The 15,256-nt window shown below is 48.8% G+C and overlaps 1 protein-coding gene across 2 annotated transcripts in view; it reads right to left on the reverse strand.

Moving 5' to 3' along the window:
- Limk2 (LIM domain kinase 2) overlaps positions 1 to 15,256 on the reverse strand; it is a 68,366-nt gene that overhangs the window by 44,559 nt on the left and 8,551 nt on the right. For both annotated transcript variants that reach the window (XM_050140959.1, XM_050140958.1), the window contains exon 2: positions 6,365 to 6,464. In XM_050140959.1, the coding sequence (XP_049996916.1) occupies positions 6,365 to 6,464 (100 nt within the window). The remainder of the gene's footprint in view (positions 1 to 6,364; positions 6,465 to 15,256) is intronic.

A 15,256-nucleotide genomic window follows, 5' to 3' on the forward strand; every position in this document is an offset into this window, starting at 1 on the left:
CAACTCAGGTCTTCTGCAAGAGCGGTCTACGCTCTTAACTGCTAGGGCATCTCCTCTCAGATATTCTGTGTGTCACACACTTCGGCTGCTCTGGAGAGAATGAGTGGCTTGGGGGGTGGGAGAGTGGGAGGGGAGACGGACAGCTTGGGACGGGCAGGAGAATGAGAGACAGAATAAAGTGAACACATTCATAAACAGTGTATGCTGGAGATAGAGCTGAGAGGCTGAGGCTAGAGATGACTCAGGAGCTAAGGGCACTGCCCGCTTTTCCAGAAGACCCAAGTTTAGTTCCCAGTGCCACATCAGGTGTCTCACAAGCACCTTTAACTCCAACGAATGCAACGCCTTCTTCTGGCCTCTGAGGGCATCCCCACCCATGTGGTACATATGCTCACACACACACACACACACACAAATACAAATAATAAACATAAACCCTGGGCCAGGCATGGTGGCGGACACCCTTAATCCCAGCCCTTGGGAGGCAGGAACAACCTGGTATACAGAGTGAGTTCCAGGACGGTCAGGCTATATAATAAGACCAAACCTCAAAACTAACTAACTAAATCTGAAAAAAAAAAAAAAAAAAAGACAAACAAAAACTGACAGAGGCTGGGTCATGAAGAACAAGGAAGTAGAAGTATCAAGGACTTTCATTTGTGACCTAGGCAGGTGATGGAGTGTGGTTTCCATCATTCAGTGAACCAGGCTAAAGTGGGTGAGTCCCAGCTGAGTCCAGCCGTTCTGGAAGATACCTGAAGAGACATACCAAAGTGGGCCACAGTGGTGTTTCCTGTAAGTCCCAGCTACTTAGGTAGCCGAGGCACAATGACTGCTTGAACACAGAGTTTGAAAACAGCCTGGGCAGCCCTGTAGGATTCCATTTGAAAACAGAAGAAGAAGAACAGGCAGCTAGTAGGACAGATGAGGTCAGAGCGCAGTAAGGCCAGGGCAGAAGGAGCTCATCTTGGGGTTTGTGTGCGGTGGACGGTGGAAGTCAGAGCTGTTCAGGAGGCAGCCTGGGGAGAGGAACACACCTAAGGAGTCACACCACAGGCCTGGGAAGACAAGAAAACTGCAATTACCAGAGAGGCTGGTCATGTGGAAAACGGGGGCATGAGGAATGTCATGGAAGCCAAAAGCTGGGTGTGATGATTTAGACAGATAATCCCAGCACCAGGAAGCTGGGAAGTGTGGCTGCGGTTGTGGACAGCCTGGACTATGTAGCTAATTCTAAGCCAGTCCCAGAAAGACAGAGACCATGTTACACACACACACACACACACACACACACACACACACACGTCAACTATTCCTCCCAGGCCTTTCTGTTTTAGTGTAAGGTGGAGGTGACCGTGAGTGTTGTATCAGATGAGAAAGCTCTTAGTGTAGAGCCTACCAAATGTCCACAAATGTCCCCCATCTCTTTCCACCTCTTCACTTCTGCCGGACAGTGGCAGCAGGCCTCCTCACTTCACAAAGAGCAGTGCAGGATGAAGGCACACTGGTGGCCACAGACTGCCACATCCCAGAGACTCAGGGGGACAAAGAGGGGCCAGGTGTCTGCTCTTCCTTCCTTTCTGTCATGCAGGCTCGGCTCCAGCCAGCATCCAACAGTTAGCTTCGGTGACCTGCCTGTGCCTCATTTCCTCAAAGATAAACTGGATAAACAATCTCTTTCCTGAGTGGTCACAGCCAGAATTGAAGCCGGGGCCAGCACCAGCAGTGAACAGCAGAGGGCGGAGTTGCTCTACAACCTGCGGCCCCAGGAGCCCAAGGCAGAGAGTTAGCTGCAGGTAGAACTGGCGCTGGGGAGGGCAAGAAGACTTCAAGGTTATTTGACACAAGCGGTGTGCCCCCCCCCCTTACAGAGGCAGAAGTGAGGTTAAATGACAATTGCCAGAATTCAGCAAGGTTCACGACAGCAGATGCCTGGGTTCAGATCCCAGACGGGTGGGTGTCTAACCAGCTGCACAACTTTAGCAGATAACTCTCGCTTCTCTAAACAGAGGCGAATAGCAATTTAAATGCGTTTACATCTATTGATTTGTTCATTTTGAGGCAGGGTCTCACTCGGTAGCCAAGAATTCATGATACTTTTGCCTTGGTGCTCAGATTACAGGCAGAAGGCACCTCGCCTGGTTTGGTTCTGCCTTTTTGCATTTAAGACAAGGTCTTACTGCACAGCTCAGCTGGTCTCAGGCTCACAGCCCCCCGGGGCAGCCTCTCAGGTGCTGGAATTATAGGTGCATAAGAACACTCCTCAGCTGTCCACTTTCAAAGGTAAGACAAGTAATTCATTTACTGAGTTATCTCCAAGATTAAATAATACAATGCTTGTAAAATGCTAAGCCAGTGCCTGGCATGGGTGCTAATTTGTGGTTCCTAGAACTGGAGGTAGGATACCACACCTACATAGAGTATGGTCTGGCAGTTCAGAAAGTTCCTCTGCCAGGCCATCTGCTCCACTACAGCTTCGGCTTCTCAGCCATTTCCTCGCTGACATTTTTAAGGTCACAAGCGGAGCAGAGAGTGGCATCAGCCCTCCCAGAGCATAGGCCTTGTCAAACACTTCTTACAAGACACAGTTCAGTCTGTGCTTGTCATCCTGAGAAAAGAGGCTGGACAGTTTCCAGGGCCCTGGGAGTGGTGAATTCCTTTTGTTAATTCAGCCAGAAACCAGTTCCAAAAACAGCAATTCAGTTAAGGGCCGTGAAAGACTAACAGAGCCGCTCCTCCTTCTCCCAGGACCCTGCTTACAGGGCTGAACGCCTGTGGTAAGAGCGAATCCGGAAATCTGAGGGCTAGCTTGTGGTGATGTGTTCCCAGAACTCCAGAGGCTTAAACAGGAGGCTCTCAAATTTGAGGCCAGCCCGAGATGTTCATAGACTAGACAACTTGGTCTCCAGATAGCTCAGTGGTAGAGAACACCGTGCAGTATGTGAGGCCCTGGGTTCAATCCCCAACAACGGAACAACCACAAAGTCACCAAGAGGTGGGTGGGTAGGCATGCCTGTAATTCCAAAGCTAAGGACACTGAAACAGGAAGGATTTTGAGGCCAGCTTGGGTTACGCTGCAAAACGCTCTCTCAAAAATTTTAAAAGGGCTAGAGATGTAGGTCAGTTGGTAGAATACTTGCATGGCACATGGGAAACCCTGGCTCAATCAGCACAGCATAAGCCAGGCATGGTGGTCCATACCTGCAGTCCCAGTCCAAGGCCAACCTGGGACATGAGACTGTCTTAAAAAGAGGGGGAGATGGACAAGAGACACAGGCGGGCCAGCCAGGTCACCATTCACAGTTCACATGCTAATTTCAGCTGCTAGCGTGTGTTCCGGTTCCTCTCTCGCCCCAGGAGGCACCCAGGCCAGGAGCTTCAGAGAGAACAGCTCCAGATTTAGACTCAGTGCCATTCTTCAAAGAAAAGCAGGTCAGAGACACTCACAGTTTAAAGGGGAAAAGGAACGAGGGCAGGGCTGGTCAGTCATGTCTCTGATAGTTCAGAAGGATCCTGGCCAAGTGCCAATGCTCTGAGCTACTTCCAGGAGGCCCACCAGGTGGACATCCCTGAACCTAGGGGAAGCCTCTCAGAGGTGGCCCGACAGATGTCACTCCAGATCAAGGTGGAACCCAGTGAGGGAGGGAAGGGGGGAGGGGGAGCAACCCCAACAACCGGTTCATTCAATCCAGCCTCGCCCAGTTACAAGGTGTGTGTGGTGGTGAGGGATGGGGAACAGGGGGATGGGACACACATGCCCCTTCCTTTTCTTTAACTGTGGCCCAGCTAGGAAGAGCAAGCCTAGAAGGAAGTCATAAAGAATGAACTTTTCTGAAAGCCACAAAGGGAAGGTCCTGCCCCAGCGGGCCCACACCACATACTCTAAACCAGATTGCGGGCGGGCTGGCTGGGTAGGAAGACTGTAAACGACTGTTCAAACCCCTTAGCCCCACATTCCCCTTAGCCCAGTTTGCCCCTGAGGTCAAAAAAATGCTCCTTCCTAGGCCTGAGGAGCTTTCTCTGATTTGGGCAAAAGTAAAACTGGATCTAAAAGACAGCAACCCTCTCCAGGGCGTGTGAGCATACTCTGCGGGAGGGCATCCCACTTCTACCACGAGAAAGCTCCCGGTGAGAGCTATCTTCAAGGCAAAGCAGTCATCAACAGGAGCAGATGCTCTACCTGCCGCCCGCCACGACCCAAGTTCCCACCCCCACCAGTCCCCACCTGCCAGCCCCCCCACGGTCCCCGCCCCCCTACCCGCCCCCCATGGTCCCCACCCCCACCCCACCAGTCCCCACCTACCAGCCCCTCCACACCTCCCCCACAGTCCCCACCCCCACCAGTCCCCATCCTCCACCCCCACCCGGTGATCTTTGCACCGCAGCAGTTCAAAGCCACCCTCCAGAAATTCCGACAAAGGGCCAAGAACAGAAAGCGACAGCTACTAGTTATTAAGGTGTTTTTTTTATGGGCAAATTATCTGCAGAGTAATTTAGAGTATCGATTACCCGCAACGAGCCTGAGAGCTGAGTAATGGTCTTATCTAAGGCAACAGGACACCTTGAAAGGCTCTGAGAGCTGTGCCTCCCACTCCATAGCTTGCAGCCTTATGTGGTCATCTGCGTGCTAACAAGATTTACCTTTTTCTTTTTAAGGTAAGGGTATTGCTATGTGGCCCAGACTCGCCTCAAACTCAGAATCCTCCATCTTAGTTTTCTGAGAGCTGGAATGACGCACATGCCACCCCGCCCGTCTAGTTCTCCTCACACCCTCACAAGCAAACATCTGATCAAAACTTCAAAGGGTTTCAGCCCTCGTCGTCCATGGCCCAGCAACCCTGAGCGGTCTTCTAATCTTCAGTGTGAAGAGGCTACAGATTTAACAGGTAGCCTCTTCTAGCCATCTGAAATCACAAGAACTAGCATATGTTTAGTGAGAGGCCAGCCTGCTCTACAGAGCAAGTTCTAGGACAGCTGAGGCAAAAGAAAGAACGAGTGAACGAAAGGAAGGAGGAACAACAAGCACTAGCTTGTTCTACCATGCTCTGCTGATCCGAACAGAAAATAATATCGATAGGAATGTGGACAGGGACAAATGCAATTGTGTGGGTCAGAGGCCAAAGCAAGGCTGGCCTCAGCTCTGAAATGAAAGAACTAACTAGCCAAAGGCTTTTCCTACAGGTCCCTTACGGCTCTGCTAACCTCTGCCTCTGGCATACAACAGAGCACAGAAAAGGCAGAATCCACTTCCCCAGGAGCAGAGGGAGGAGGAGCCAAGGCAATGAGAACCAGGAACAAACCGAGAAGTCTGGGTTGAACAGGAAAACACTGGTCCATCTCCAGCCCTTGGGCGGTCAAATCGCTCCAGGCCATCCCCCACCTTGAACCTGGAGGGTGGAGGGAGGCGAGGGCTTAAAGGACCCTTAAATTATTTGACACCAGCTTTGCACAGAGAACTGTGTGGGCAGCCAGAATACACAGCACGTGGTCTCTTGTCAACATCCATCTCATTCTCAGGACACGAGCCTAGGGGCGACACACTCTCACCCCACCTTTGGAGGGGACTGTACCTCATCCACCAGTTCAGAATGACTGTGGGCTAGAACTGTTGTCTGCAAAAACAAGGCTCCTCCCCTTGACAGGAGACCGGTGCTCAGTGGGTGTCTACTGCACACTGCACACTGGGGTCCCTAGGAACATTTCTAGTTCCAGATAACTGAGCCCCAGAAAGCAGGAGCAAACGTGGCTTTGGAGCCTGTAATATTTAAAAACATCTATTTGTCTGGCTGGCTGGCTGGCGTGCATGTGTCTAAGTGCAGGCGCACATGCCATGGTGTGCATGTGAGGTCAGAGGACCACCGCTCAGAGCTGTCCCACCACAAGGGCCCGAGCATGGAACTCCGACAGCCAGGCTTGGTGGCAAGTGCCTTCTTGCCCGCCCTGACACTGTCATTATTAAGAAACTGAGCTGCTTCAATAATAATCTGGAAGCAATAAAAAAAAGTCACAATAAGGAGGGCCACAGGGAGGCATCCTGTGATACAGAGATGACACTCACGAGGCACCCCATAGCCAGTGGTGTGGCCATGGGGACAGTCACTCTCTCTGGTCTGCTCCCATACCCTAAGGTGAGGGCGTTGGAGAAACCCTAGAACAGCCCCCCTTCCTCTAGCTGTCCTCGACTCACCTGTGGTTCCTGCACTTTAATCTGGCCTCAGGGGTGTTCCTCCTTGGCGCAATCCTCTCCCTGCCCCTAACGCCCAACCGAGATTAAAGTTCTCGGGCCAGAAAACTGTTTTTCCAAACATGAAAACAGTGCAGGGCCACAGGACGGCGGTGAGGGGAGGAGGGCGGAAGTACTTACCGGAAGCAGGAGCTGTGCCAGGCTTCACTGGTTGTCCTGTACAGTCTCTGGCTCAGAGGAACATAGCCCCCACAGCCCCGGCACCTCCAGGCTTCCTCACCTGAACACAAAACCAAGACAGTCAGTCCCTAAGTAGCAGGAAGCAAAGGACCGGAATCTCAGTCATGTGGAATAAGATTGAGTTAACAGAAGCTCCGGCTGAAGGAATTAGGCTCTATCCCTGCTGGGTCCACCCCTCCACAAGACCGCTGCTAAACACTTGCCTGGCCTCAGGGAAGGGAATTTCTGACTTCAAAAGTAATCTCAAGGGGCTGGAGAGATGGCTCAGAGGTTAAGAGCATTGCCTACTCTTCTAAAGGTCCTGAGTTCAATTCCCAGCAACCACATGGTGGCTCACAACCATCTGTAATGAGGTCTGGTGACCTCTTCTGGCCTGCAGTCATACAGACAGAATATTGTATACATAATAATAAAAAAAATTAAAAAAAAAGTAATCTCAACCAAAAAAAAAAAAACCCCAATGGCTCTGATTGGGCCACTGAGATAGACCAGCGAGTAAAGGCACCCAGCCTGGTGACCTGGCACCCACACGGGGGATGGAGAACCTGCTCCTGCGAGTTGTCCTCTGTCACACACATGCCACAGTGTGTGTAAGAAACATTAAATATTAGTCTTCTCTATCAAACATGGTAAAACTTGTATGACAAGAAACTCAAACCTTTTTTATCGTCTCCACCTTGTAAAACCTTTCTGCAAATGTTTTAATGCCCATCTGGTTAAAGTCTTGTTTGTCCTAAGGCCCTGCTGCATTCTGAATTAAGTGACTGCAGCAGCCGGTCCCATCCCGCTGTCTTTCGCTGCAATCCATTTAAAACTAGTCGCTCTGGTTACAATAAAAAGCAAGCGAGCTGCCTGTCCTCCCGTGTGGGCGGAGGTCCTTTCCGATCATGGTGGTCTCTTCTGTGCTCCTGAAATCATGTGCACACACACTAAATTAAAATGTCAGTTAAAATGATCTCTAGCTGCATTATCTTTCTCTTCAAAACAGGGTTTCTCCAGATAGCCTTGGCTGACCTAGAACTCAATAAGTAGATCAAGTTAGGCTCAAACTCAAGGACATCCACCTGCCTCTGCCTCCTGAGTGCTGGGATTAAAGGCGTGTGCCACCACATCTGGCCCTATTTCTATTTTTAACTAATATAAAACCAGCCTTTTATAGGTAGGTGTCATAGTACATGCCTTTAATTTCAGTGCAAACAGGACTTTGAGCGTGAGGGCCTGCCTGGGCTACACAGCAAGATCATGTCTCAACAAAACTACGACTAAACTCGGGCTGGAAAGACAGCTCAGCGGTAAAGGCACTTGTCACCAAGTTGCTGACCTGAGTTTGATCCCTGTGACCCACACAGCAGGAGAGAGCTACTCCCTTAAGCTGTCCTCTGGCCTTCACCACGGTACACGCATCCTCTCCCCACACAAAGAAATGTAAAAAACAAACCAAAATAAAAAATCCCAACCTAAGACCTAAGTCTACTAAACAACAACAAAACCCAGCATTTTCCCCCTAGAGCTGTAGCCTTTGCTTCTATCAGTAGAAGCAAAAGGGTCCCCTCCCCAGCTCCTTCCTATGACTGTCCCCAGCTGTACCCAGAACCGCTCTGTTCTGGCTCACACAAGCTATTGTCTTTACTGTCTCCCACCTCCATCACCTGGTCCAGGAGCTCACTCATTGATGGAGGTGGATGGACACATTGCCTCGCTGCTTAGAGAGCAAGTCCACTGGAGAAGAAGCACCTGCCTGTGTTTTAAGTTTTGCTTCAAAGGTAGAGCCTTTCAGAGGCAGAGTTCTCTTAGTTTGGTGACAGAACAAACAGCCAATGCATGTTTCCTGTCTCCTGTATACCAAGAGCTACTGCTGATTTCGCAGAGCCAATCAGGTTTTATTCTTCTCAAACAAGCTGCATTCTTAACGGATGGATGGGAGACCGATGCTGAGGGCTGTGTATGTGCACATTTGTGTGTGTGTGTGTGTGTGTGTACATGAGAACTGTGCTGAGGACTGTGTATGTGCACATTTGTGTATGCGTGTGTGTGTACATGAGAAGTGATGCTGAGGGCTGTGTGTGCACATTTGTGCATATGTGTGTGTGTGCATGAGAAGTAAAACATTTAAGCAGAGGTCTGGCCTCTACTCCCTCTGTTCCACCACATTAATACTGTTCCTTCAAATGAGGGGCAGAAAAGTCTCTGTAGAGGAATTGGAGCCTTGAGCCGAGCCTTGAAAACTGGAGATTTCCAAGGATGGAGAGAGGATGTTGCAGGGCTGTGCGGGTTAAGATCTGCACAGGCTGGTCCATGATCCTCCAAAACAGAGGAAACCCAAACAAAACACAGTACTCTTGGGATGGAATAAAATAGGCAACTGAAATCAAGCCGTGGTACCTAAGTCAACCCTAGAAACAGGGGCAAAGTTGTTACAAGACCCCCTTGTGCACTCTGTATGCAGCTTTGTTCTGTCTGGGTAACTGCAGACTGCCACGGGCACAGGGGCCATGAATAGACAAAGCAAGGCTCCAGGGGTGTCAGGACGGCTCAGCACTCTGGGGGCAGCCAGGGTATGGGCTGTCTTCTTTGTACCCCAGAGGAAAATTTTTTAAATGAGTGCTCAGGATTTGAAACTTGCCCCTCTCCACTTGTCCTCAAGGTGGGACATCAATCATTCTCCTTTCTCTTCCTGTGCTCCTGGGATTTGTTCCAAGGCCCTGTTTGTTCATACTGAGCAAACACTCCACTGCTGATACCTTACTAGCCCATCTCTCTCTCCCTCTCTTTGTTTTTTTTGAGACAGGGTTTCTCTGTGTAACAGCCCAAGCAGTACTTGGAACTCAGTCTGTGGACCAGGCTGGCCTCAAACTCAGAAAGATCTGTGTGCCTCTGCCTCTTGAGTGCTGGGATTAAAGGCACGCAACCCCTCTCCTGCCACACACACACACACACACACACACACACACACACACACACACACACACCAGCTTAGCCCTTCTCTTTTTAGACAGAATCTTACGACAATGTCCACACTGGTCTCCAACTCATTCTGTAGCACAAGAGGACCTGAGGTAGCCCATCTACCTGCCTCACTCTTCCCATCAGCCAGGATTGCAGTCCTGTGCCATATCAGATCAGTTTATAAACCATTCTTCCTGAATCTGATTGTTTTTTTCCCTTCTTTTAATTTTTTTTTTTTTAGACAGGGTCTCTGTATGTAGCCCTGGCTGGCCTGGAACTTGATATGTAGACTGGGATGACCTAGAATTTAGAGATCTTCCTCTATCTGCTTCCTGGATACTGGGATTAAAGGAATATACTAAAAAAGCCTTATTATTTATTATTATGTGTATGTGTGTGTATACAATGTATATGCATCTAGATGTGATGCATGTTGTGTCAAAATAGTAGTACTCACTGTATATACATTGTTTTTCTTCAAAACTACAAAGTAGCTGGGCGGTGGTGGCGCACACCTTTAATCCCAGCACTCGGGAGGCAGAGGCAGGCGGATCTCTGTGAGTTTGAGGCCAGCCTGGTCTACAGAGCTAGTTCCAGGACAGGCTCCAAAGCTACAGAGAAACCCTGTCTCAAAACAAACAAACAAACAAGAAAAGTAAAACCTTTTAAAATTTATTTATTTTTATTTTATGAGCATCGGTGTTTTGTCTGCATGCATATCTGTGTGAGGGTGCTGGATCCACTGAAAGTGGAATTACAGGCAATTATTGTAATGGTCTGTCCTGTCCCTTTAAGAGACAAGCCACGCCCACTCCCCCCATCCAGGCAAGCTCATCTTCAACTTCCAGCCCGAGTCTCTCCCTGACAACCTCACAAAACAAATTTCGGCAAAATACAAATACAAGTTATTAAGGCATGTACCTGCAAGTTATAAAGGTGTGAGGACAAGTGCACACTATCAAAATTCTCTCTCACACTGACTTTCATAGTCTTAACGATACTTTCCATTATGCAAAAAATATCGGCCACAGTCATTCTGATATAAGTATGCTGCTGTTTAAATTTTCACAAACTCAAAAAGTTCTTAGGAGTTCCAGGGAGCTGAATTGAAGGATCCACCTTAAACAGGTCAGATACACCCCTCTCAATTCCCTGGTCCTAAATTTTTTTCCCCCTAAACTTAACTTTGTCCTCTGTTCTGCCAATACCTTAAACAGGTGTAAGAGACACCAGACATTTCTATACCACAAACACCAGACAGGAGCAAAGAGACCAGCTACCCTGCCTTCTCAAGTTCCCCCCAAAGATGATGCCCACACATAAGCAAGAAGCAGTCTTGAGAATCCATGGCCCCAATTCCTTTAACCTGTGGTGCCTAACCTCCCGCCTTTTAATTATAAAAAAGAGATGGGAATGTAATGGTCTGTCCTGATCCTTTAAGAGACAAGCCCTGCCGATTCCCCCATCCCCCCTCACTGCTGAGGCAGGCAGATCTTCCTATCTGCAGCCTGAGTTCTTCGTTTCTGTCTCTTTCCCAAAGAGGTAGCTTTGGCATGCCTATCCGTCTCGGTCTCTCACCCACCACGTGGTCTTGGGACCCGCTGCCGACCCACTGCCTACCCACTGCTTGGAGAGGGGGGCTGCAGTGTGGTCTCATCGCCTGATGCCCACTGCCGCCACTGGGGACCTGCAGAGTTTCTGCCGCTGCACCCCTTAGGGAACAGCGGCATTTTATTTTTAACATAACAGTTATGAGCTGCCATGTGGGTGCTGGGAATTGAACCTGGGTCCTCCAGACGTGTAGCCAGCACCCTTAACCACTGAGCCATCTCTCCAGCCCCCAAAGTAAAAGGTTTTTACTTTATTCATTTAAACTAGGCCCAGACCAGGTCAGACACTGAACAAGAAGATGAATCAGTGAGGAAGAGGGGATCTGTGGTATGCTTGCGTTGAGGATCAAAGTCTCAGGAATGCTAGGGAAGTGCCCTATGAGTAAGCCACACTCCCACGCGAGCGAGAGGGGCTTACATGTATATACAGTGTTTGTGATGTGTGTGCACATGCATGTGTGTGAACGGCAGGGGTGATATGCGTGTGCTGCAGGATGTATGCGAGGTCAGAGGACAGCTTTTGGGAGTAGTTCTGTCCTTCCACTACGGGTTCCAGGAATGGAAACGAGCCACAGCCAAGTCAATCTCTCAGGGCTCAACAGCCTGCGTGAATCAGTTAATGCTTCCCAGCGCCCACAACAGGCTGCTCACCCTGCCACCTGTAACTCCAGCTCAGGGCTCCAACACCCTCCTCTGGCCTCCTTGCCCCCCTCCCCAACACACTTTTGATTGATCGCAGTGTACAAGCACACACACAAATAAATCTATTAAAAAAATTTCTAAGGGGCAGGGCAGTGGTGATGCATGCCTTTAATTCCAGCACTCAGGAGGCAGAAGCAGGAGGATCTTTATGAGTTTGAGACCAGCCTAGTCTACAGAACAAGTTCCAGGACAGCCAGGGCTATAAAGAAATTCTGTCTTGAAAAACAAACAAAAAAATCCTTTTAGGATTCGTTCAGGAGATGCCCATCTCATTTTCTCTACAAATGTCATTACTCTGAAGCCTAATGTAATAGAATACATTATGTACCTGAGGGTAACCTTGAACTCCTGATCCTCCTACCTCCTACAGCTCGTACTTCCTCTTGTTTTTACTCTACAACCCAGGAGGAATAGGGTTTTACTTGACTACCCACCTACTGAACAATTCAACAACACCTTAGTTCTGAATGAACAACGTCTGTTTCCAAAACTCAGGGCACCGAGGCTTTCTATGTACTGCCTCTCTTGTGAGCGCGCCCTATTTCCTCCAGTCCTGAGAGACCTCAAACACACACAGGAGACTCTTAGGTCAGTGCCTGCTCAGTGTTCACCCCTAACACCCTCCTTCCCCAGACACAGTGCGGGGTCCTTTCCTGTCTTACCCTTTGAGCAGTCTACTGTACAACAGCCGGTGGCTCACCCACACTCTGGGCTATCTCAGTTCCAGGTCAGACTCAGGACAAGAGCTGGGCTGTCTGACAGGGCCCTCTGTTCTGGATCCCTACCCCACTCTGAAGATACATTCTTTCAGTTATTGCCTCCCTCCCACCCCACACCCGCTCCTTTCCATTGTCATTTAAATAAGCAAGTCTTTCCTAATAGAAAGGGCAGCCATTCCGGCTTCTCTCTCACAGTCTGGAAAAAGCTGTCTACACCTTACTGGTAGTGCTCAATACCTCACTTCCCGATTTCTTCACAGTCCACTGCCACCCGCCATCCACCCACCATTTCTCTGAAACTGCCTCACCAAGTGACCATTTATTGCTAAACTCAATGGATGCCCTTCAGGCCATTATTTGAGGACATATTTATTCCATGCCAGCTACGCCTCCAGTCTGTGTTTAGAGCGCAACCCTCAAACAGCCTAATTGTGTTTATAACTGGGGCAGTGGCATGGAGGCGTAGTGAATTCAGAACTGGGAAAACAGGAGCAGGGAAAACGAGGATTCCTTGAAGAAGTAATTTCTAAACTGAGCTCTGAGGAAAATATAAATTAACTGGTGTGGGGGGGGGATAATGCTAGAGATGGAAGGGGTGACACAAAAATGCACACAGTGTTAAAGTTGGCCTCTGCTGACTTACAGGGCTCGGGAGCCAACCAGGCCTAGGTCTTGACCTGTACGGTCCTCTGATCAACATTTCTGTAAGGAATGGGAATGGGGGCTTGGGCTGTAAGTAGTTCAACTGACAGAGTGCTTGCCAAGCACAGCAAAGCCCTAGGTTCACACCCCACAAAAGCAGATGCCTGGAATGTTGTAGCCTGTAACCTTGACTGGAGCCAAGAGAGTCAGAAGTTCAAGGTTATTCTTAACTACACAGGGACTTGGAACCCAATCCAGAATACTGAACTCAAGTCTCAAAATGGGGGAGGCTTTCACAAAGTGACACAAAGAACCTATATGTCTCATTGCTCTTTACAAAGGGGAGCCTAGTTACAAGATGTTCTGCATTCCTGCCCCATGTTCACACCCTTGCGCTCACTGTTCACACCGTAAGCTGCCATCTGTTCAGCAACCTTCTCCTCTGTTCACAGTGTAAGCTACTGTCTCTAATCAGCACACCTTCTCCTCTGTTCACACCGTAAGCTACTGTCTCTGTTCAGCACACCTTCTCCACTGTTCACACGGTAAGCTACTGCCTCTGTTCAGCACGCCTTCTCCATCAAATGTCTTTCTTGGCGCTTCCAAAGGCATGGCGAGTTTCATCTGTCTGCACTCACCGACACAACCTATTCTTTCATTACAGCTCGCAGTGCAAATTCTGCGTCTCTTAACCCCTTACTCGCAACTCTAAGGGGCAACCTGTGTACCTTGGTCCTCTTTCCTCCAGGGCCTAGCATAGGTCTGACAGGCACAGAATGGACAATATTTTGGCAGCAAATCCATCCGGAAGGTTGGATGTAATTGCCACCTATAAAATTACCAAAGTGGAACTCCAAAGGTCAGCGAGGCAACCACTGAAGTGGTATTCTGGTTCACGGGACCTATGGAAAAGTCTCCTGTGAATGAACCTGACCTTGGTTTGTTTCTCAGTTATACCACTGGAGAGGGAGACGGCTCAGCAGGCAAACACCTGCTGTGCATGCCTGACAACCTGAGTCTGAGTGTAATCCTGCGACACACTTGGAAACCCCAGGACTCCAGGGAGAGACAAGAAGGTCACATGTGCAACACAACCATAGCAACAAGACCCGGCCTCAAAACAACACTGACCTCCACACACTGCACTGTGGCCGGCATTCACACACGCTCACACGCACAAAGTAACTACACACACACACACACACACACACACACACACACACACACGCACATTGCTTTTCCTATAAATGGTATTAGGTAGAAAGATATACACACCCAGATATATCCTCCCTCCCTCCCTCCCTCCCTCCCTCCCTTCCTCCCTCCCTCCCTCCCTCCTTCCCTGCCTTTCATTCCTTCTTTTTATTAGGCAGGGATAGGAATGCTGTAGATGAAAGTAAGTTTCAGAACTTCTAAAAGCATTACAGCAGAACTGTCAGCAGTCCATGTAACCTAGGATCATGCTGAAGCATAATCTTTGTATTGCATCCTCAGTTCATCTTGTTTTTGCAGCAAAATAAAATTAGAATTGTCTCTACAGAAGTGATATAAATTTCAGTGAGGGTAGAACTGGCAAGGGTTAGGGAATGTTTAAGCCTTTCAGTTTATTGATAAGCAGTTCATTTATTATGGGCAACATGAAATTTCATATTTGCTTCTATGAGGAGAGGCTCATCTTTTCATTTTAGGGGTTTAAAAAATAATCTCACTCAAAGTTTGAATTCTGCAATCTGTATGGAAGTGTGGTGGATTGAAAATCATTTGACACTCTCTTCTAATTTAGCTTCAAGGACTGCCAAATTTTCCAATACATGTATTTGTCTTATTTTTGTCCTTAGCTTTAATTTGCATTATTTTGGTGGAAGAAGTGACATAATATTATTCACCACCCGAGGAAAGTTAGACAAGAGTCAAGCTCAAACTTCCTTGGCAGCAGACTGTAAAGCAGTTTTTGTACTGGCAGCCTGAGAGTCTGGCATCTGGAGGGAAAGTTCCCAGTTGCCTACTCTGGCTGAGCATTTTGAGCAACCAGCAAATTCACTGTGGGAGTGTTGCAACTGTTCTACAAAGCCTCTGGCTGCTGCTGAGGCCAGACCACACCCAGGTGTGCCTGTTTCTTTACTCCTTAGGTGGAGAACAAGTAGACAGTTGTGTTTGCCTTCTTGTCGAAATGTTTATGACCAAGGTCATTAAATAGCTCTTTCATGTTTACC

This window comes from Alexandromys fortis, unplaced genomic scaffold (genome assembly GCF_014885135.2).
Source record: "Alexandromys fortis isolate MF-2015 unplaced genomic scaffold, M_Fortis_MF-2015_v1.1 scaffold_7, whole genome shotgun sequence".
In the NCBI taxonomy this organism is placed as follows: domain Eukaryota; kingdom Metazoa; phylum Chordata; class Mammalia; order Rodentia; family Cricetidae; genus Alexandromys; species Alexandromys fortis.